Source organism: Fusarium coffeatum, assembly GCF_003316985.1.
Source record: "Fusarium coffeatum strain FIESC_28 chromosome Unknown BRIP53273_contig_271, whole genome shotgun sequence".
Classification (NCBI taxonomy): domain Eukaryota; kingdom Fungi; phylum Ascomycota; class Sordariomycetes; order Hypocreales; family Nectriaceae; genus Fusarium; species Fusarium coffeatum.
This window is the reverse complement of record NW_022158062.1, coordinates 26,352-47,976: the sequence shown is the minus strand read 5'-3', so window position 1 is coordinate 47,976 and position 21,625 is coordinate 26,352. Positions and strand designations below refer to the sequence as shown.

The following is a 21,625-nucleotide window of genomic DNA, read 5'->3' as shown; positions in this document are numbered from 1 at the left end:
CAATACAAATAAACGTTCATGATGACAGGAATTTTAATCATTCTTATCAGTGATGTAACAAATGATTATCGGGTGCAAGCTTTGAATTCAGAGTAACTTGTCAAGTTAGAAACTTGGAGATTCTTATTATGCCTGTTTCTTATAACTCACCATGAAGACAAGTCAACCGCGCAAAGCGGTAAGATACTCGCCATCCGTTTATTAGAGCAAAGTCTCATCTGGATATCATCCGAAAGAAAGGTAGATAAAGATTGAATAACATGGCAGCTCACAGCGAGATTTAGACCAAATCCAAACTTGAAGATCAAACACAATTTATTTCAAATGATATGCTATGCTAGGTATCTCTCAGTTCTACAACTTCGCTTTCGTCTCAGTAACCTTGTCAACAAGCTCAACAACTCCCTCGGCACATCCATAAGAACCCATATAACCCCATCCTGAGTGTCCATAATTATGGATAACCCAAGTTTCATCATCAAGCTTCTCCTCCTCTAACCTCATACCACCTTTACGGTAAGGGCGGAAGCCGACGCCATGTCTGATGATGCTCAGGCCAGTAATGCCCTTTCCACCAGCAATCTCGGGGATCAAATCAACGACTCGTTGCATGATTCGATTCGCGGTGTTGGGATCAGGTTGAGTGTCCCAATTACCGATTTGATACGTGCCACCGATGACGGTGCCTCCGCCTGCGGCTCTTTGCATCGCGTAGATCTCCTCGCCACTCTCGTCGAGAGCGCTAGAACACATGAATAGAGGGAGATTCTTTGGTGTCTCATTTCTCACCACGACGATTTGACCTCGTGCAGGAGCAACTGTAGTATCTTCCACACCACCAAGCTTCAGTGATCCGAGACCAGTAGCATTGATAATAATATTCGCCTTTTCCCCAGTATGGCTAAGATACTTGGCCTCATTGATATTCGTCAGGATAGCGCGCTTGACGATGACGCCGTATTTGAGACATTGGCCAAGTAACCAAGGGAGATAGATAGCTGTGTTGATGCAAATGCCCTGATATTGAAAACCGGAGTCATAGCCGGCGGCAAGCTCCGTGGGGGTGTTGTCTCTGAAATTGTTGAAGATGTCTTTGAACCAAGGGTTGTCAGCATAGAAGTGGGCTGAGAAACCGGACTTGGCAGATTTCATATCCTTATCTCTGCGGAGGACGTGTGTTGCTGGAACTTCGATTAGCCATTGTATCATATATATGAGAGATGAGGCGTACTCTGAAAGTGAATTCCTGCCTCTGGGGTTTCTTCGACGAGCTTCTTGAGGGCAACCCAAGTTCTCCGTTCCCAGCGGCTGGCTTCTTTGGGAGCTAAGCTGTGAAGACTGTATTAGAAGACTGAATTTCTGAAGTGAAGGTGTAGACCTACGGGATGACGTTTGCTCCAGCCCATGGTGAAGCGTACTCAGCATCGTAGTCGCCGGGCATATGTTTGCCTACAACAGTGACTTTGTTGCCCTCCTTGGCCAGAAGCAAGGCTGATGTGAGGCCAATCACACCGGCACTACATATATCAGCGATCTTGTCTCATGATATTCCACGAAGTAACATAAAACTCACCCTACAACGACAACCGTGTTATTCGACATGTTGATTACTCGATTATGATGACCTTAGAATATCGCCTTCTGTCAGAAAAATGGAAGATAAAAACAATACCATAACAACAAGCAAGAAGATGATAACTCAAGACACCGACCATTTTAAGTCTATCTCATTCGCCTGACAGAAATGGGCCTTGATTGGCTATATCGCGGACGCATACCCTTTCAGAATTTGTGGATTCGTCTCGATTGAAAAGGGCATCTGGGGCAGGCTGGGGCAAGCTGGGGTAGTCTCTTTAAATGGGGCCACTAGTGCAAACTCAAAGAGATTCGCTTCCGCGCTGGCTTTCCCAAGTTGAAAGATGGTACGAGGGGTCTTGTGACCTACTAAAGATAGCGCTTGTGGTTCTAGGCCCATCGTGTTCCCGTTTGAATTGACTAAAGTCTGATTGGTCTCGTAAAGATGGAGGCTGAGGCTATCTAGACACCGAATTTTAAAGGAAAATTAGAAGAGTCGGCGTATCACATAAATCTAGATATATAGGATAAAAGTCTTTGGAATGACAAGTCAAGTAGTTAGTGTTTCCCAGAATTGAGAATGCTCAGACAACTGTCCAGTTACCCGCTTCATCAAAAGTAACAGTCCTGTCACCAGGGCCATCAATCTCAACCTCTTTCGCCGATCCCATCGTTTCGGTCATAGTCGAAGACTTAGCATCGTCCGAGAACCACACGTAGACCTTATTCTTTGGAATGATTACTTCAGAAGAACCCGGTGATAAGTTGCCTGCATGGCTGGTATAGACAGGCACAAATTTTCCGTCTATCTCACAGAGGAGAAGAGCAGAGCACTCGACTTCGTTGGTGAAGAGGAAACCATCAGAAGGGGCATCGCTGCCGAAGCCAGTGGAGATAGTGTTGGCTTGGTCTTTGGCGATATTTGTTTTTGAGCCAAATTTGACCCTTACTGCGCTGGTGGTGTGGTTTGAATCCACTAAGAATAAATTTCAGCGTGTCCAAGTAAGATGATCAAAGGTTCTTCTTACTCGTTGAAGTGCTTGTTTTAACGTTGCCGGCGATTTGGTATTTATCGGTCCATGAAATCTTAATGCTGGCTTCAATGTCTGCATCAAATTAGTGAGAATTATATACTGATGGTAGATAAATTGACATACCATTGGTACAAGCCACCACGTTATGATACACTTTATCGCCGCCGTTGGAAACTGCCATGGCGAAGCAAAGCTTCGCGTCTGGGACTGAAGACCATTGCTTTCGCCACTTATCGTTGAGATTGACGCGGAGAGAATAAGATGCCATGGTGGGCGACTATAAGAAAGTGTTTGAGACTAAGAAGATAGATTTATACAAGGTTGAATTTGATGTTGGATATAAGGCAGGAAGTAATATCAGAGAAAGTGGGAAGAGAATGGATACAACTTTATACAGAGTTCTCCGCTCGACTTTATTGCTGCGAAGCATACATAAAATATGGTATCGCCACGTCTAGACCATCAAGAACTCAGCTGAAAAGACTGACTATATCGGATGAAGCTTTTTGATGCGTCGAAAGCAGCATAATGTTTCTTGTGTGGGTGAGCTGCCGCATGTTAACGAATTGAACCAATGATTGAGTTCAGCACCTAATATAATTAAACAGGTCATTGGATTAAAAAGAATCTCAAAGTCTCACATGTAAGCATTAAACGCTGACTAGCGGCAGGTTATCAATAGTCTCTTGACTTCTGCATGAAACTACCCCGCTACCTAGCCCAAGTGAGTCTAATTCTGCATTCGACTATCATCATCGATCAGAATGTGTTACAGCTTCGTCTTGAGATAAACTTGTTTCCTGTCGGGATCACAAAGACTTGTCGTTCATTAGAAGGGTCCGACCAGATGCATCTATTCGAGAGCTTTAGGTGGTGAAGACGTTTACACTAGGCAACCGTACCAGTTGAGAGGAAAACCATGCCTGCTGTAACAGATTGAGTATAACGATGAGGATTTCCTTAATTTTGAATAATAGCATTAAGTGGATAAGATAGAAGTCAGATTTATAATGATTCTCGTTACATACATAACGGTATATCTCCTGTTCTCGGGATTGGAACCATGAGCACTATCAATTAATTGATTCAACTGCCACCACGATCTTCCGTCAAACTGCGTCCTTACTTCTCAGCCGGCGAAGGTGAGTGCTCAGTACGCTCCTCGTGAGTAGCATGGCTGAGCTTAGCCTCAACATCACCCTTCTCAGCCTTGTTCGTAGCATGAGTAGCGACGCGTGTCTTCCAAGCAGGAGTACCAATGTACTTGATACCATTGGGATCTTCAAAGATATGAGTTGTCTCCTCGAGAGTCTTTCCAGCTGTCTCGGGGAACATGAAGAAGACATGGATAAACATGGCGACATTGAAAACACCGAAGATGATGTAACTCTTCCAAGTAATGTTCTCAAAAGCGACAGGTGTGAAAAGACCGAGAGCGGTGTTGAAAGCCCAGTTGGATGAGGTAGCAAAAGCAACACCCTTTCCTCGAAGACGGAGAGGGAAGAGCTCGGGAGGATAAGTCCATGAGGCGGGACCCCAGGTTGGTGCGAAGGAGGCGACGAAGAGGTATGTGCATGCGATCAGACCCTTTGCTGGACCTCCGCCGACGCTCATGGAGACTTGAGGTGACTCGCGCTCGTCCTTAGGGATTTCGGTTCCGTGAGCGGCTAAGATACCTGCGTTGGCGAACATCCATGTGCACATGAGAGCGGCGCCGATGAGGAAGGTTGGACGACGTCCCCATTTGTCCATCCAGAGAAGAGCAGGAATAGTCATGAGGACGTTGATGATGTACTGGATAGAGGAGGCCAGAAGGTTGGCATTTCCAGAGTAGCCCGCCATGGAGAAGACGTAGGAAATGTAGTACACTGGGATCAGTTAGTATATAAAGTTGAAGATTAGCATTGGAGAACTTACTCATAACGTTCATTCCAGTAAGCTGTGACCAAATCTGAGTGAACACTCCGATGATAGTTCGGTTCAGCATTCTAGGCTTGAAAAGGTCGAGATACGTGACATCCGCAATCGAAGCCTCGAAAGCACACATATCCTTGATATCCTGCAACTCAAGAGCCACAAAGGGATGATCCGGGTCTCCATGTCCATGCACGAGCGTAAGTACAGCATGACACTCATCCCAGCGATCCTTTCTCGCGAGCCATCTTGGCGACTCAGGAAGAAGCATCATCATGAAAAAGAGGAAGATGCCAGGAATCATCTGCAGACCCCAAGGAACGCGGAATGCAGCAGTGGAGTAATCGGCTGAGGTACGTCCACCGATGTTGGCGCTACCATAGGAGATGTAGTACATAATCAAGATGCCCCAGGTGATGGCCCATTGCTGCATACCGATGAAGCGACCGCGCTTGGATGGGGGAGAGATTTCGGCGATGTAGACGGGGACTTGAGCTGATTCAATACCGACGGCGAAACCGTTGACGACACGGCCGACGACGAGCATGCCGATGTTCTGCGATGCGCAGGAAATGATAGAGCCGATCATCCTAACTTGTTAGACCAACACTTGACAGAAATTGTGCTTGACTTACCAGATAACACAACCAAGCATGATAGAGTACTTTCTGCCCAACCGATCACTGGTAAAGCCAGAGCATAAAGCTCCAAGCCACGAACCAGCAGCCATACTGGCCGTTATACCACCCTGATTCAGCGACGTCGGACCACTACAGTCCAGATCATCGTCGAATGGAGGACCCTTGGGTCCTTGGTTGAAGTAACATTTATAAGAGTTTTCACCCAACTGGGCAGAAATAGAAGAGATATCGAAGCCAAAGAGTGCACCGCCAACTACCGCAGTGGCAGCGATCACGTAAATGTTTCCAATAGGCATGGTCACTTCAGTTGTGAAATCTCAGGTCGACAACCTTCCAGCAAAAAAGAGCAACGGTGTAACGAACATGTTATATATGCCCAAGCCCAAGGCATCGGGTTACACTTGCCCGACGTTGACCTTTACCTTGTTCAAAAGATCCTTCAGGGACGAGCATGCGATGCCGAGCCCTCTGATGATGGAGATCATTGCCTGTTGCTGCACAGAAGGATCCACAAGGTCTGGGGTTTGATGAGACGGTGGTAGCCGAACGATTGCACCAATTGATGTCTGAGGATGACGTAGGTTTGTGATTCTGCAAGTTTCTAACTTATTACTTGTGAAACGCTGAAAGCCTTTGTCTTACTGTACAAGTGGTTATGCTGTTGTAGTCCTCAATTGAGGTTTGAACATGGTCGTTGTTCAACAACCTCAGCATTGAAGCTCGCAAAAAAAGACCCAGTTCTCTCCCCATATCCTTCTCTTCTCCAGAATCTGAACCAACCCACTCAGCTCCGAAACGTTACATACAAAATTCCACCCGTGTTATCCCAGAGCTACGGAAAATATGTCTCTTTCGGCGACGTCCCCGCATGAGTTAGTGGTGTCATTGCCGATCACATCACGATCAAGACACTCTCGGGTCCGAAGCGCGTACTATGTACATGTAAATGTTCCCCAGATCTCTCCACACGACAAGTAGGTCCGAATACAGGGCATAAGCGCTGCAATAAGATGCAAGAATCGCTCTGGGTCTACGGGGAAGCTTATTACCTTGCGGAGAATAGGATTTTGTCACATGCGCTGTTCGTGTTTTAGCAAGCGACGACGGGATGGTGGGAATAGAATGCCTGATTTTTGGTCAAACCACAATTTGGTCCTGTGATGGACGATGATATTCCAAATTTACAGTATCGCATTGTTTTGTATTTTGCCTAAATCGAATACTTGCTTTCATTGTATTCATCCTTTTCTTTTGGGTTTGTTCCAGTGTTCTGGAAACGTTTGCTTATCACGCGCTTGGTGGGCAGTTTCATCAGGAACCGGACTCTGGCCAAGTCCTAGAACACCGACAGCTCTCTCTTGGCGCGTTATTCCCGCCCGAAGGATTCTGTGATTGTAATTTATGATGTCAACTCCTGCATATTCGCAACCTTCCGATTCAGCATTTTACGACTGCCTTGTTGTTCGCATGGCAGATGACAGACTTTTGACAAGAGGCAGCCAAGTTAACCTGGACCTTTTGACAGACAGCTCAATTAAGTTGCATGTTTGTCTACACACGGGGTCACCCGATCGCCAATTGAAGGATTGGCTTGTTAGAAAGTGGCAGTATGATGCCATGCTTCTTGTGATGCTCGTTTCCTGTTGTCGCAGTCGCGACCGTTGTCTTGTCGCACCACCACGACTCAACCTTAAGCCAATTAACCTTACGGTCGCGAACGTGTCTTTCTATAGCACGACGCTTCTAATTGACTTGTACCAATTCATAAAGGTTTAAAAGTGTCTCAATTGGTATGATGTTGTCTTCAGAGTTTGCGGCGCAAGACTGGACGTCCAAGTAAAATTGCCCGAAGCCTACTACGAAACGCGCCGCGCCGCGCCGCACCAGCTGCCGGAGCTAACACTACCGGGACTACTACCATCTTTAAGGTTGGCCGTTCCCAATTGCTTTTTGTCAGACGAATTCTCCGGTGCCTCAATGACAAGCGACCTATATGCTGGAGAGAATGTTTTATGCTGTCGTTACTCAATTGCTGTGTGTGACTGGTGACTTCTATTGTACTCAAATGCTACAGCAATGCTATGCTTCCAAAACTCCTCGTTTGCTGTGTTCTCTATTCCCAATTCCATAACCCCAATGCAAATGCAGTCATACTTCATAACGTTGTCTCATGCCCCAAACTCCTCAATCACACTCCTCGCTTCGGTAAAGTCATTATCAACACCAACATACCCCATCTCCAACCCAAATCCTTCCGGTCCACCAACCTTCATACCCTTATCCGTCTTCCACAGCGGATGCGCAGGTAGCGCAATGACATTCACCCTCAATCCGTAACGTAGATCCTGCGATCCGATACCTTCGCCGTCTTGGCCGAGGATGGAGATCAGATCGGGGACGGTGCAGACTACTTCTTGGGAAGCTTCTGTGCCGTCGGCGTCGCTAAGAGCTGCGTAGAGGTATTCGTTTTGGAAGGGAATGATCATATGTTTGTCGGAATCGGGGAGGGTTTGGTTGGAGCCGTGTGTTTCGCGCTCGTCGGCGCTGAGCGGAGCGATGACTACCGAACCCATTGTGTAGCCGCCGCCGATGTATCGTCTCACATCAATAATCTTTCCGGTGAAGAGAAGCTTTCCAGCGCAAACGTCAAACTAAACACCGTTAGCGACACTTCGGATTGAAACGACAAGAGATTGACTTACAATCGCGTCTACGTAGCTGGTCTTCTTTCGTCGCGCGTTATGCACAGCGCGACCGAGATACCACGCTTGAGAAACAGTGTTGGGAACACCATGCGACTTAATCACCGAACCGGGAAGTGGATTGGCGCATACTGCGCAGCCGAGACCGAGCTCAATGACAGTCGTTCGGAGGAGGGACTCTAGGCGGACGGGGTTGTCGGTACTCTGTTGTTGTTAGTATGGGGCTGAACGGGTGGTGACAGGCGACTTACCATTACGACGCTGACATTGCCTCTCGCGTCGGAGAGAACGCATGGTGTCAGAGAGTGGCCGTAGACGCTGAACGTGGCTGCATAAATTAGTAAAGGGAATTGCAGACTAGATATTGGGGGACATACCGTGATACATGGTTGGGTATGCTCGACCCATAGCATCGCCATCGACGACAGGCACATCAAAGTGCACAGCCGAAGGGAAAGCACTCATGCCATTTCCACCACCACTGCATCTGTTAGCTCATTTCTTCTCCTGACTGGCGACTGACTTACATCTCATCAATATACATGCCGTCAAAGGTCTTGTTCCCAACGACTTTGTTGACGGCATTAATTCCCGTAACAATCTCATTCCCACCCGCAATGCGCTCATTGATCACACTTGGACTTCCATACCACGAGCCAAAGCAAACCATCGCATCGTCGTCCAAGGCCTTGGGCGAAATAACTCTCATCTTCTTCTCAGGATTCTTTCGTAGCGCGTCGAGACTCTTGAGGTATTCGTGGTGTGTTGGGCCGCCGCCGCCTGTTCCTAGAACACCACATCCTGTGGCGATCATTTCGAGGTCGACCTCTGAGAGATACCATGTTCCGTCTTGGACATCGGGTCTGTATGCGTCGAGATCGATGTGCAAGGATGGCTTGTATGTTGGTACGAGGGCATCAGGCACACTGACCTTTTCGCCCTCGTCTTCCTCAAACTCGTGCATAATCGTCACAGGTGGTGAAGGTGGTGGTGTGAGTTCCTCAGGAATCGCTAGATGCCCAACAGCGCGGACTTGTATCCGGATCGCCCCGTTGGACATGTACTGAAGTGGCATCTTGTTGATCTCAACGATCTTGACACCACTCTTGGCGGCGCCCTTGGCAATAGCGAGATCAATTGCTTTCGCGCACGCAGCATCGACAATTGTCTTTTCGGATCGTCCTTCGGGGATTTCCACCACGTCGATTTCGCCAGAGACCTTGGCAATTGCGGCACCGACAGCATTGGCTGCACCTTGATGTATCGGGACGATGCACTTGTCCACACCGGCGAGGGTCTCGGTGACGAGCAGGGCGCCTCCACCAACAAGTAAGACATGCACCGGAGCTGACGAGACCTTCATCTGCTCAACGACAGTCTCTAGCATCTTGTTCAATTCCTTGCGGCCATTTTCCACAACAAAAGGCGGGACGTCGCTGACCAAAGAAGCATCTCCCAGATGAACCTTGCCCAGGGCAACGACGATATCACTCGCCGTCAAAGTCTTGCCGCCAAAGATCTTTGCTTCCTGCTGTATGCAGTGACCGACCGATCCAGGCCCGATAGTCACATTTTCCGTCTCGGCGTCGACTTGCACTTTGCTCCCCCCTCCAAGACCAATTGAGACAACCTCGGGCATAGAGAATGCAGTCCGGACACCACCCACTTCGACAAAACCGGGCGCTTGACGTGGAAAACCAGAAGGCAGCAAAGCGCAGACATCCGTAGTGGTACCTCCGATATCGACGACGAGAATTTGCGGCTCCTCCTCTTCAGCTTCTTTGTGATGATCCAGCCCAGCAAGGAACGCAGCACCGGTCATACTATTCGTAGGACCACTCGCAAAAGTCTTGATTGGGAATTCAGCAGCGGTATCCGCATCGATCAACGTTCCGTCGTTTTGTGATAGGAAGAGTGGGCATGTAAGTTGTAGTCGATGCATGGCTCGCTTAAAACCCTTCTTGACGCGATGGCCGGTCCGTAAGATGGAGGCGTTGAGAATGGTAGCATTTTCGCGTTCTAAGAATCCTGTTGGGCCGATGTCGTGAGAACATACGATTTGCAATCCTGGACATTCCTCAAGAATAATTCGTCGACATTGTTTCTCGTGAAGACCATCGTGGTCGAGTGGTGAGAATACTCCCACCAAAGCTATGACGTTGATACCCTTGGCGACAACATCCCTGGCAGCTTGTCGAATCTGTTCCTCGTTTAACGGCAATATCTCCCGTCCGTCAATCTCCAGTCCTCCATCAAGATAATAAACCCCTCCGTCGAGAATCGTCCTGAGTCCTAGGGGAAAGTCGGCGAACGGTGGTAGTTGTCTAGTAAAGGGCCCGCATAACCTTAGTACAGCGACACGGTCAAGTCTTCTGGCGTCTGCTTCTACAAGAGCGTTGATGAAATGTGTTGTCCCTATCGTAACGCTGAGGACGCAACTCTGATCAACATCGGAATCGCGTATGACTGCTCTTATTGCTGCTTCAATACCGCTGGTGATGTCTTTCGTTGTGCTCGCTTTGTGAGAGGCCAGGACGCCACGGCCAGGGTTATTGGTGGCTCGTATGTCGAGAATTGCGGCGTCAGTGTTTGTACCTCCAACATCGACTCCGATTCGGTAAAGGGAGGGCATGGTTTCTGTCTTTAGTTTGGCCAGGCCTGATAGCATGACATAGTACGTGGTTGATGGAAAGGGTACAGTATCTTTAAGTATGTCAATCCATCTCTGATTTTTTCTCTATTCCATTCCCCCGAAGCATTAAAAGAGAAAAGAAAGAAAAAATAGTACTCCGATGCTTTCCTTTTCGCTATCCATAGGACTTGTCCTGAAGGAGGGGCAAAAATGGGCAAGTTGGCCGACGCCAAGCGGAGCAAAACTTGCCCGATCGAATGGGAGTGGGCATTTCATGGGCTCCATCCCCCCCCGGTAGTTACTCTCCGGGTGTCTGTCACTGTATGCTTGCAGCTGCAGGTAAGCTGAGCCTGCAGCTGGTTGACCGAGAGGGCCTGTCTGTCGCCTGTACAGTGACGGAGACAGTGACAGGGAAGGGTAAAAATCTGAACCACTCCCTCGGAGTCTCACATTTCTATTTCTCCGATGAGTTTTGATCGAAACAGACGGGACCCTCACAGTCCCCAATGAATGACCCAATCTTGCCAGCTGCCGCCAAGATAACATGATGGTCTGTGATCTGTTCAAGCATTGAAATCGTAATCTCATCTTCAGCTCTCGTCGATCCTCTCCCCATCCTCCCCATTATCTCCCAATTTCCCTGATTACTGGCCAATGCGTCTCTTGGCCAGCAAGCCTTTTCTCTCTTCCCCATTCCAACAAATGTATTGTCAAGAGCAAAAGAGTCTGGGGTAGGGGGTACGTAGTACTGTTACAGTGGCTAACCCGTTGTAAGGAATGGGTTCGTCTCATCTCGTTTTCCCCAGTAAAGATAAGGCTGAGTAAACTAAAGCTGATGAAGCACAAACTAAGTTTCGAGGGGGCGTCTGTGTGTCTTGCTTGGGCTTGGGTCTCTTTTTTCCCCATTCCCCATACCCATAAACCCCTTCCCTCTTCCTTCACGAGAAGCAACCAAGCTACTGCATACACTATTGATTCTGAATCTTGATTCTGGCTTATTTTTTCGATCGGTCTAGAAACAGAGAAGAACTCGCCTAATTGAGGCTATTCCGACTTCTCATGGCTTTGTCAAAACTTCTCCAGCGAATTGAGCTACCGCGTGGCTCACAGTTCATCGTACGTCACTTTTTCCTTTTCTCGTCCTTTCACCGAGACGCGCTCAGCTCAGCTCAGCTCAATTGGATGGCATCGTGTTAACCCCCTGGTGAAAATAGAACGAGGATGTTAGACCAGTAGCAAGCGAGAGACGAACATGGACGTTTCTTACGTTCCATAACTTTTGTAAGTTGCTTATTCTCAAGCCCCAAGTCCCTATGAGGCAAAGCAAAACATGCATGCATCTGCATATAGGCGAATCGTTTTTGGCTACTCCTCCTTCCTTCTCTGATCTGACCTGATCTGACCTGATCTGACCTGATCTGATCACTGACCGCTGTATGCAACATGGAACAGGGCTCTTGATCAATTGCAACATCGCTACCTACTTGACTGGAAGCGCACTTATTCCATTGGGGTTGACGTGGTGGCAGGCAATTATTGCCATCATTTTGGGCAATGTCCTTGCAACCGCTGCGCTGATTCTTGCTTCTTTGGCGGGTGCTTATTATCACAGTAAGTCGTCAATTGGATGGTTGGTGATGGTTATAGCTGACAATTGCAGTTGGATTCCCTGTCTTTAGCAGGGCTGTTTGGGGAATCTGGGGCTCTCAATTCGTCATCTGGAACCGCATCTTCTTGTCCCTCGGTATGCTCCCTCTACCCCTCTGTCAGCACATCAATTAACAATTGCAGTCTGGTACGGCTTCCAATCATGGGTCGGCGGACAATGCACGTATCTCATGCTTCTGTCATGGGATCCCAACCTCGAGAAACACGTTCCTAATACGATCCCCGCCGAGACGGGCATGACATCCGCCCAGTTCCTCTCCTACTTCATCTTCTGCGTCGTTACGCTGCCTTTCCTATGGATCCGACCGCACAAGATACAAAAGTTCTTTTACTTTGCCAGTTCAGTTACCCTCGTCTTTTTCGTGGTGCTCCTGATCTGGGCGCTCGCGACGATGGGGTCTGATGGCTTTGGCGACACGATTAGTGACAGCACGCCTCTTCCTACGACTGGTGGACCGAACAGCGTTACTTGGCTATTGATTTCGGGAATTATGTCGACTGTTGGAGGCATTGCGGCTGGAATTCTTAACCAGAACGATTATGCGCGTCTTGCGAGAAAGCCCGGAGATGCCATTTGGGGCCAGACTTTTGCGTTCCCGCTCTACAGTATTGGCGCTTCAGTCATTGGTATTTTGGTTACGGCGGCGACACAGAAACGAATGGGCGAAGCTATCTGGAATCCTCCTACGTTATTCGCAGCTATGCTGGCCAAGGATCCAAGCTCCGGCACCCGAGCAGCTGTCTTCTTTGCTGGTCTCGCGTTGTCCATCTCCCAAATGGGCAGCAATCTACCAGGTAATGCCCTCTCAGGCGGCATCGACCTCGCCTCTGTGTTCCCCAAGTACATCAACATCCGTCGCGGCGCGTACTTGATGGCTCTCCTCAGTCCCATCGTCAACCCATGGCGACTCGTCAACACAGCGACAGTCTTCCTCACAGTCCTCTCAGGCTACAGCGTGTTCCTCGCCCCCATGACTGGTCTCATGGTCGCCCACTACAATCTGGTGGCAAAGGGCAAGATCAACGTCGACGACTTGTATGTGGGTCACAGCCGAAGCATTTACTGGTACAGCGCTGGTGTCAATTGGCGTGCTTTCGCAGCGGTAAGTTCCATATATTTTGCGCTTTGACTCGCTCGACACGGAGTTTATGGGTCTTGCCGGACTTTTTGCTAACTGACCTCTTAGTGGATTGTAGGCGTCGTGCCGCAAATGCCGGGCTTCATCGCTGCTGTCAACCCTTCAGTGCAGATTTCAGACGGTGCAATTGAGCTCTACCGATTGAATTATCTCTTTGGATTCATGATCAGTGCGGTCGTATACTACGTGCTTCACTTGGTTGTTCCAGAGAGAAAATTGGACGAGTTTCTCAAAGACGGTATCTCTGCGCAGGAGACGCAGCAAAAGTACCATGAGAGCTGGAACATGCCGTACACTGATGGTGAGCCCGGAAGCCAAGAGCGCATCATTGTCCCGCACAATAAGGGGCCTGATTCCTTGGCGACATCTGTTTAATTTAGGGATGTCTGTTTAAGTCGAGGCGATTGGATTGATTGGATTGCGAGCCTTTGTTTTAAAGTTTGTTGTAATTAAAAGTCGACAAGACAGACCTTGTATTACTATTAGTATTATTATGGAAGAAAGAGAAGTCATTCCCATGGCGCTGGGACCAGATCCATGATTCAGGGACAGCCTACAGCAATAGACCCTGTATTGTGATCGTCAAGGATCGTCACCCGCGATCAGATTCTCAATCTCCAGGCCGTCTTGTCTCGGACTCAAAAGGTCCAAGTCATGTTTGTTCCAACATAATTTGCTACAGAACCAACAACTAGTACGTAATTAGACCATTTTTGATGATCGTATCTGCATTCGGTCAAGACCGCTCCATCAAGTGCCGAGACCAGAGAGAAGCCAAAGAGAAGCACCCCTGGGGAGCCCCCGACCCTTGTCGGCCAACTTATCTTTCCCCCCATTCCCTCCCTCTCCATCACGCCAGTTCTTTTCGCCGACACGAACTCGCTTGCTTTTCTTTACTTTCCCTCTTCTTTGGCAAGTTCTTTTTTTGTTCGCTGACAATTCGGTCCATTGTCTCCACGCCTCCCTATTCTCCGATTACCGGTTGGCTTCGGGTACCTGAAAGAAGAAGCATAGAAGCCCCATCTCAGGCACACGATGGACCATTCCATGGATCATGTTAATGTTCCTCCTCCCCCATTGGATCAAGGTCATGGTCATGGTCATGGTCATGATCAACATCATCCTGAAAGGGCAACTTCTTCGGCCACTCCCCGCAAGTTCAGCATTCGCAGTAACTTTGGTAAAGCGCGTCAACCCAGAAGTCGCAAGAACAGACCCTGCGACGCGTGTCGGCGCCGCAAGACGGCTTGTGTCATAACTTCTGAGCCCCCATGTGAGAGGCGCCCGATTTTCCATCCCCACTGTTATTCGTTTTATCCATCATTGTTTCATTACCGTACTATCGGTTCTATCTCTACTCTACTCTACTACCCTTGACTTATCGCATCCACTTATGCCATCGCCTATACATACCATCTATACTATAACCTCAATCAACTGACCAGTGCATCAATTGTAACTCAGGCCTGTTTTGCAAAAGCAGAGGCTTAGCATGCCAATCCCTCTCCGATACCGACCCTCTGGGTCCTCGGCCCGGACCTTCTTCTACTTCGGGGTATAACATCCCTGGTCCTGGAGGGCCATCGCCTTCAGGTGCCGAATCCTCCAAGAGTTATGACGCGACAAGTCCAGCATCGGTCACAGCTTCAACCTCCGTCACTGGCACAACCTCAGCCATATCTCCCTCCGCTACCTCAGAAGCGAATCGCCACAGATCTGAGCCAGCAGCCGTTGTACACAACGGTCTTGTCCGGCCCCATCTTCCGCCTGTTCCTGGACAGAGTCCTTCTGGACTAAACTCACTCAGCCTTGATCCACCCCGTCTTGAACCTAATCAGGAAGCTGTATATGCTCTTGAAGATGTACCCGGCAGAACAGCCCATGCTATGGCATTAGCCTCGGAGCAGGATCCTTACTTTCTCGACGCCTTTAGATCAGTGCTGCTTAGCGAGAGAGAAGGTATTGACGCCAACTTTGTCCAAGTCTATCATGGCGGACCTGACCAGGATGATTACCCGATGCACTTTTTGCTTCTGCTGGATGAGTTCCCCGATCATAAGAATGAAGCCACAAAGATGGCTTCCGACTCTATCGAGCGCCTCGTTTGGCCCCACGGCCCGGCCCTCGTGCGTCTTTACTTCCGCCACGTCCATGCTGGGTTCCCCGTAGTCCACAAGACTCGCTTCCTACGTCAATACGCAACATCAAAGCTTGACATACCCTCGTCACTACGAGGCGCTGTGTACGCCCTCGCTTGCGTCTTCTGGTCCCAGGATGCCGGCCTCGCGAGGATCCCATGTCCTTTCAAGCAGCACGAACTAACCAACAATGCTCAAGAGGCGCTACGACGGGAACTCGAGGCACCTAATCTGTCTCGGCTAATGTCATGCTTGCTGCTGCTTCATATGAAGCCACCAGAGATAGACAGCGTCGAGACGCCGTACACCTGGGTGATGGCGTGTCAAGCAACATCCGTCGCGCAAATGCTGGGTCTGCACCAGGATCCTGACAAGTGGAATATTGCGCCTTGGGAGAAGAGGTTGAGGAAGAAGCTCTGGTGGGCGACTTTCTACACAGACTGCTGGTCAGCAGTGGCCCATGGTAACCCTCCACATATTAGCTATGAGTCCTTCACCACGGCCCCGCCAGATATGGATGATCTACGGTCTGGTGAGGATATTCCTGATGATCTGCGATACTTGATTGATCCTGAGGATGCCACATTTCGCGTCGTGGACGGTGCGCGCTTCCTCGAGCAGATCACTGTGTCGAGGGAGATGCGTGCTATCCTAGACTGCAGCCAGTAAGTTCCACCCCGGTGTGATATCTGCACAGTCACTTACATGAAGCAGTGGTGTACGATCAAACACACAGACACGTCAACAACTAATACCCATTCGCGAGACGCTTAAGGAATGGCCCAGTCTCATCCCGAGCTGCCTAGCTGTGAGACCTTATGCTCATAATGGTACGTCACTTGCACAGTTGGCCGATCATAACTGACATCTATAGGACCCCTGCATATATCATTCTTTGCAACACAGGTGCTTCTCTGGCGTGGTCTGATGTTCCCCGCTACGAGAGCCGCAAAGGTCACCCCCGGTTCAAACCTCCAAAGGTGGCTCTCCACCGCGCTCGCCGAATTTGAACTATTCACGACGTTTATGTCATATATCACTGAGGAAGAACTGACCAGCTTCTGGGGTCGCTGTAAGTTACTCGCACCCTATTCCAGGTATCTTCTTGTACTAACGCCCTTTAGTTGCCCGATCACAACTTATCCTTTGTGGAAACTTCTTGATCTACCTCTTTCTGTTAGCTAGTGATCCGCGCGACATCGAGGCAGCTTACAGACTGTTGGAGAAGTTCCACTTATCGCTGCAGAGACTCGGTGCTACCGAGGATACAGCTGCGCAGGTGTTTTTGAGGCCTGTTATTTTGAGGATTGACTCGTTCTTTATGCAAGCTACGGAGTTGATCAAACACGGGAGGACGGTCAAGCTTGAACCGCCTGTTATGACGGTGCCGAGGGGAGAGTAGTCAGATCATGACCTAACTACATGATAATTCTCCTGTATAACGAATTGAATGACATGAAAGAGACGACCTGGTCAATCGTACTGGTGATATGCAACAAGTCTCACACCTTGAGGATACACACCGTACCGCGTCACCTCAAACATGCGTAACGCAACACCTTCGGCGAATACATGCATACTTACAAACTATTGATGCAACCAAACAACCCTTGTAATCCTGTCTTACATGCGTGAATCTGACGTCGGCCAACTTTGATCAATTATCAGATTGCTAAGATCGACGAGGTGCTTAGCTTCGGGATAAAAAGACGTTGACCCCACCTCGCTTATTTTGTTCGCCGATAACGGGCCAGGGATGAGGATCGTCTGTATTGCCTCGAAGGAGATACTTGCATTAGTATCATGCAGATGTCTTGAAAGTTCGCCGTTCAGCCTGTTTTCTCTTGCAGGTTGCTTTTGGATGATATGCGTGGTGTTGGGATGGTTGATGAAGTGTCGGATGATTGGCAATTTGCTTGAAATGAGTATAGGGTATGTTTGAGGAAAGTTCAACCATGACAACATGGGAAGACCTTTGGGATAGATAGGTACCTTACTTCAATTGATCTTCAAACATAATGCATGTCAAAATCATTCTTAATTCAGAGGCAAGTGCCCATTGTAGATCGAGGAACTATAGTCGACGTCGCTTGAACATTTACCTTGCCAACCATTTTAGCAACTCCGCCATGAATTGGTCATACCCGTCAACAAACGAGACGTGCCCAGCGTCCGGGATAATAACAAGATCAATGTTCTGGCTCTTGCCCGCCTCGTCAAAGCTCTTCTGGATCTCATCTCTCATCTCAGCCATACTCTGCGGCAGATTCGCATCCTTCTCACCAACAATGCAAACAGCATCATCAACAGAAGCGCCGATCTTCGGCAAGCGCGGTCTCAGGTCAAACGTCTTGCTACTAAGCGCGTTACAGCATGTTATGAACCCGTCAAGAGTTGAGCCGGACATGACTTTTTGCATTCGCTGAGTTTCCTCAGGATTCTTGTCCATCCAATCCTCTCCGAACCATCGATCCATGGTACTTTCGATCATTGACTCCAGGTTGCCTGCTTCCTTGGCTGCAGCGACGCGAGTGGTAAACGTATCTTCTGTACCTGCGTTGATGGGCGATGAAGAAATGGTGTCGCAGATGGCAAGCTTCTGAACAACGTTGGGGTATTTGGTCGTGAAGTAAACTCCAGCTGAGGCACCCATTGAGACACCAACCCATGAGTGAACCTTGTTGATTGACAGGGTCTTTAGTAGGTAATGCACATCGTCAGCCATTGAGTCAAATGTGGTGGTACTCAAGTCTTTCGGTGCTGATGAACCTCCATGACCGGGCTGGTCATAACGCAATGTGTTGTAGCCATTGCTGTGAAGAACCTTAACGACATGATCCCATACTGGTAGCGGTGCTAAGAGTGAATTGGAGAGGACGACAAGAGGCGCATCGCTACTCTTTGCGGGCGAGTCCAGACGGTAGTTCAACGTCCTTGAGTCGGGAAGAGTCAATGTGCTAGCCATTTTGAATCGAGGTCTGGCGATAAGATAAGGCTTGGAACAATTGACAATCGATGGACGAACGGCCCTACAGAATAACATGTTCAAGATGATGTCTCGTCTTGGTGGTGTTCAGTCAATCCAATCCCCATAATTCCTGTCACCCCTCATCCCCCATTCCATCAGCGGCTTTTTAGGCCTGACGCCATCTACGTCTACCATCGGAAGCATACATCCGACCGCGGGAAACAAACCGAAACCGCGTATCCGTAATTCTAAACCCCCCAGCACAGCAGGAACCATCGATTCGATGAATCCCATTTATCGTCTTCCACAGAGTCAGAACTCAACATGTCGGCAGAATCCTCAGCGATAGCCGCCAAGCGTCGCTTAAGGCGTATACCTGACGAATCCCGTAAGAGGAACGCTCAGAGCTGTGATCGTTGTCGCAAGGTGAGTGACTCTCTTGCGTAAGACACAACATACCATACCACACCCCATCCGTACAATGGAGGACCCCTGGCGCTGATTGTTTGTCTTAAGCGAAGGTGCAAGTGTGTGCCTGATCCTTCGGGTACTGGCTGTGTAAATTGTGTTGAACATAATGTCACCTGCTCATATACCGCGCCGCGCAAGACGCGCTTCTACGGCAGTGTTGATGATTTAAGCGATAGGTTTGTGCGACTCAAGTGCCGATCTATCCCCATCGTATAAGCTCATGACTTGCTAGGTACCGTTGTTTGGAAGCTCTCGTCAAAGGTGCATTCCCCGATGAATGTCTGGATAATGTCAGTGACCTTGCGCAATTGGGCCAGCGCTTGGGCTACAAAATGCCCAATGTTACAGACCCGAATCGTAAGCTTCTCAAGGTCGATGAATTGGTACAAAGTCCTCCGGACAATGAGCGCACACCTTCGATAGGGCCCGAAATTGTTACGACGGATGGAAATAGTGCTGGTACGACGCCGCCTGATAAGCAAAACGAAGGACCCCAATCATCACTCGTCAAAGACAACTCAGGCCATGAACACTACATCGGACCTTCAGGAACACTCAACTTCTGGAACCAACTGCGAAACCTTGTTGACTCGAATGATAGTAACCCTGCTCCCGGCCGCGCGGGGACTACCAAGTTTACTCAAGACAACACGAGTCGACTCCTCGAGGCTGACGGACAAGACGACGAAGACCAACCTCAACGCATTGCGCTTTCGCCACAAGATGGACCTTCGCCTGGATCAATGACATCCGCCATTGCGCGCGACTTCACACGTCTGCCAACCACGGACATGGATGAGATCCTCGGCCAGTTCCCTCCGAATGAGGTACTTGAGCAGCTCATCCAGTCTTACTTTAAGAATGTTCACGATGACTTTCCGCTGTTCCATCGCGCTACGTTTGAGGAGGAGTATGAGTTATTCATTGTTCAAGCTCGACGACAGCCGCGTATCCCGAATTCGAGACCACTTCAATTACCTGACTGGGGCTGGATTGGATGCCTTCATATGATCGTCGTATTTGGATCAATTGCCGACCGGTCAATTCCCAACATCGACCACTCTGGTCTGCGACGAAGATCAGTCACAGTGGCTAGAGCTTTGCTACCCCAGTTCATATCGAAATGTTCCCTCACCAATGTTCGTGTCTTGCTACTTCTGTCGCTGTTCCTGCACAACAACAATGAGAGAAACGCTGCGTGGAACATCGCAGGTACGGCAACGCGCATCTCCTTTGCCCTCGGCCTCCACCGCTCCGACATGAGCTCTTCGTTCAGACCAGTGGAGAGGGAAGTCCGGAAATGGGTGTTCTGCACATTATACGCCTTCGAGCAATTCCTCGCCTCGAGTCTTGGTCGGCCCAGTGGCTTGCAGGAACTTGACGTCGAAGTCGTCCCACCAAGGGAAGATTTTGTGGAAGGAGGCATCGGAACGGACGCCAGACTTGTGTCATGGTCTGTCAAGCTCCAAGCTATCCTTGCGCGAACGCGACTTTTACACGGCATCAATCGAAGTCCGGGGCCGAAACTGGATGAGGTCCTGAATGCTCTGGATGGGTGGAAGAAAGACATCGGAAAGGCCCCAGGACTGGATGTTTCTTGGATCAAGCTTGAAGGCCGGGCGCTTCCTTCTATAGACGAAGACGGCGCTGTGGATATGGAGGAACTCAAAGTGTCGCTGGCCTGGAAGACGCGTGCACAACTCCGGGCTGTCTTACTGCTACACATTCAGTTTCACTATATCACTATCGTCGCTACACGACCGTTACTACTTCAAGACGTCGCGGCAACAAGAAAGGCAGCCCTGGAAGCGTCCAAGGCACCGGTACCTAGACATGCTGCGTTATGCGTCAAGCACGCATGCCAACTGAGCTATCTCATGATCCTGCTCGACCACTTTGACGTTATCAATGGCCTTTCCGGACTCGATATATTCTACGCTTACTGCTCGGGTATGGTTCTAATCCTGCGACTACTCCGACTACTCCCTGGGGAATTGGTCGAAGGAGTTCGTCCAGACGAAGTCGCCCTACAAAGCAAGATCCGACGTCTTGTAGCGACTCTACGAAACGTCATCAACCACACAGATAAATGCGGCTCAATGAAGCGCCTAGCTCACGTTGTCGACACGTTCTCAGAATGCGCCAACAGCCCAACCGATCTATCAGCGACATCAAACCTTCCTCCGCAGAGTATGAACATGCCCTACCCAGTCCAGCAGATGCAACCACAGCAAGCCCCAGGCATTGGATCGATGGACGGTCTTTTGAACTTTTTACCATTTCCGGGATTCGGAACAATTGATGGCTCGATGGCACAGTTTATACCAGGAAATGAGATGGAATTGGCTGGCTGGACTGATATGGAGTTTTTAATGGAGGGATATGGGGATGCTAATAGATCGGGATACTACGGATAGAGGTGATGAGTTATTAGACTTGATGCCCGAAGGTTACTAGACTATGATACCCGAATAGATGAAGTGTACGAGAGGGAATTAATAGTATCGCCAAGATATAGAATCGCCAGAGTTGGCAAGCCAAGTTTTATCATTAAACTAAGCGAATGCGAAAACCTTTCGCAAGCTATGACTGTTACGGAAATACCTAGTGTCCCGTGTTTCAAGCCAGAGATGACAGGTCACTCACTAACAAGCATTTACGAACTAGTGCTTACGGGGCCGACAGCCTTACAGAAGTCGCTGCCCACATTGCATCTTATCCCCTATCCCCTCCTCTTTTGAAG

At 49.1% G+C, this 21,625-nt stretch overlaps 8 protein-coding genes across 8 annotated transcripts; 3 read left to right on the top strand and 5 right to left on the bottom strand.

Moving 5' to 3' along the window:
• Positions 1-354: 354 nt before the first annotated feature.
• FIESC28_09845 (uncharacterized protein) lies at positions 355-1,602 on the bottom strand (the record flags this gene model as incomplete). Its single annotated transcript, XM_031163980.1, has 4 exons — positions 355-1,181; positions 1,232-1,329; positions 1,383-1,517; positions 1,574-1,602. The coding sequence occupies 4 exons, from the start codon at positions 1,600-1,602 to the stop codon at positions 355-357; spliced, it is 1,089 nt and encodes a 362-aa protein (XP_031011965.1).
• Positions 1,603-2,159: 557 nt separating this feature from the next.
• FIESC28_09844 (uncharacterized protein) lies at positions 2,160-2,877 on the bottom strand (the record flags this gene model as incomplete). The annotated part of the gene is made up of 3 exons (XM_031163979.1): positions 2,160-2,551; positions 2,604-2,681; positions 2,733-2,877. The coding sequence occupies 3 exons, from the start codon at positions 2,875-2,877 to the stop codon at positions 2,160-2,162; spliced, it is 615 nt and encodes a 204-aa protein (XP_031011964.1).
• An 854-nt stretch (positions 2,878-3,731) lies between these two features.
• Positions 3,732-5,460, bottom strand: FIESC28_09843 (uncharacterized protein; the record flags this gene model as incomplete). The annotated part of the gene is made up of 3 exons (XM_031163978.1): positions 3,732-4,477; positions 4,527-5,113; positions 5,159-5,460. 3 exons carry the CDS (start codon positions 5,458-5,460, stop codon positions 3,732-3,734), a joined length of 1,635 nt encoding a protein of 544 aa, XP_031011963.1.
• Positions 5,461-7,332: 1,872 nt separating this feature from the next.
• FIESC28_09842 (uncharacterized protein) lies at positions 7,333-10,498 on the bottom strand (the record flags this gene model as incomplete). The annotated part of the gene is made up of 5 exons (XM_031163977.1): positions 7,333-7,815; positions 7,867-8,070; positions 8,118-8,194; positions 8,244-8,347; positions 8,394-10,498. The coding sequence occupies 5 exons, from the start codon at positions 10,496-10,498 to the stop codon at positions 7,333-7,335; spliced, it is 2,973 nt and encodes a 990-aa protein (XP_031011962.1).
• A 1,436-nt stretch (positions 10,499-11,934) lies between these two features.
• FIESC28_09841 (uncharacterized protein) lies at positions 11,935-13,680 on the top strand (the record flags this gene model as incomplete). The annotated part of the gene is made up of 4 exons (XM_031163976.1): positions 11,935-12,109; positions 12,159-12,242; positions 12,290-13,269; positions 13,354-13,680. The coding sequence occupies 4 exons, from the start codon at positions 11,935-11,937 to the stop codon at positions 13,678-13,680; spliced, it is 1,566 nt and encodes a 521-aa protein (XP_031011961.1).
• Positions 13,681-14,340: 660 nt separating this feature from the next.
• On the top strand, positions 14,341-16,845 carry FIESC28_09840 (uncharacterized protein; the record flags this gene model as incomplete). Its single annotated transcript, XM_031163975.1, has 5 exons — positions 14,341-14,578; positions 14,770-16,108; positions 16,158-16,273; positions 16,318-16,515; positions 16,568-16,845. 5 exons carry the CDS (start codon positions 14,341-14,343, stop codon positions 16,843-16,845), a joined length of 2,169 nt encoding a protein of 722 aa, XP_031011960.1.
• A 696-nt stretch (positions 16,846-17,541) lies between these two features.
• FIESC28_09839 (uncharacterized protein) lies at positions 17,542-18,408 on the bottom strand (the record flags this gene model as incomplete). The annotated part of the gene is made up of 1 exon (XM_031163974.1): positions 17,542-18,408. The coding sequence occupies one exon, from the start codon at positions 18,406-18,408 to the stop codon at positions 17,542-17,544; it is 867 nt and encodes a 288-aa protein (XP_031011959.1).
• A 327-nt stretch (positions 18,409-18,735) lies between these two features.
• On the top strand, positions 18,736-21,299 carry FIESC28_09838 (uncharacterized protein; the record flags this gene model as incomplete). The annotated part of the gene is made up of 3 exons (XM_031163973.1): positions 18,736-18,799; positions 18,860-19,058; positions 19,115-21,299. 3 exons carry the CDS (start codon positions 18,736-18,738, stop codon positions 21,297-21,299), a joined length of 2,448 nt encoding a protein of 815 aa, XP_031011958.1.
• Between the last annotated feature and the right edge of the window lie 326 nt (positions 21,300-21,625).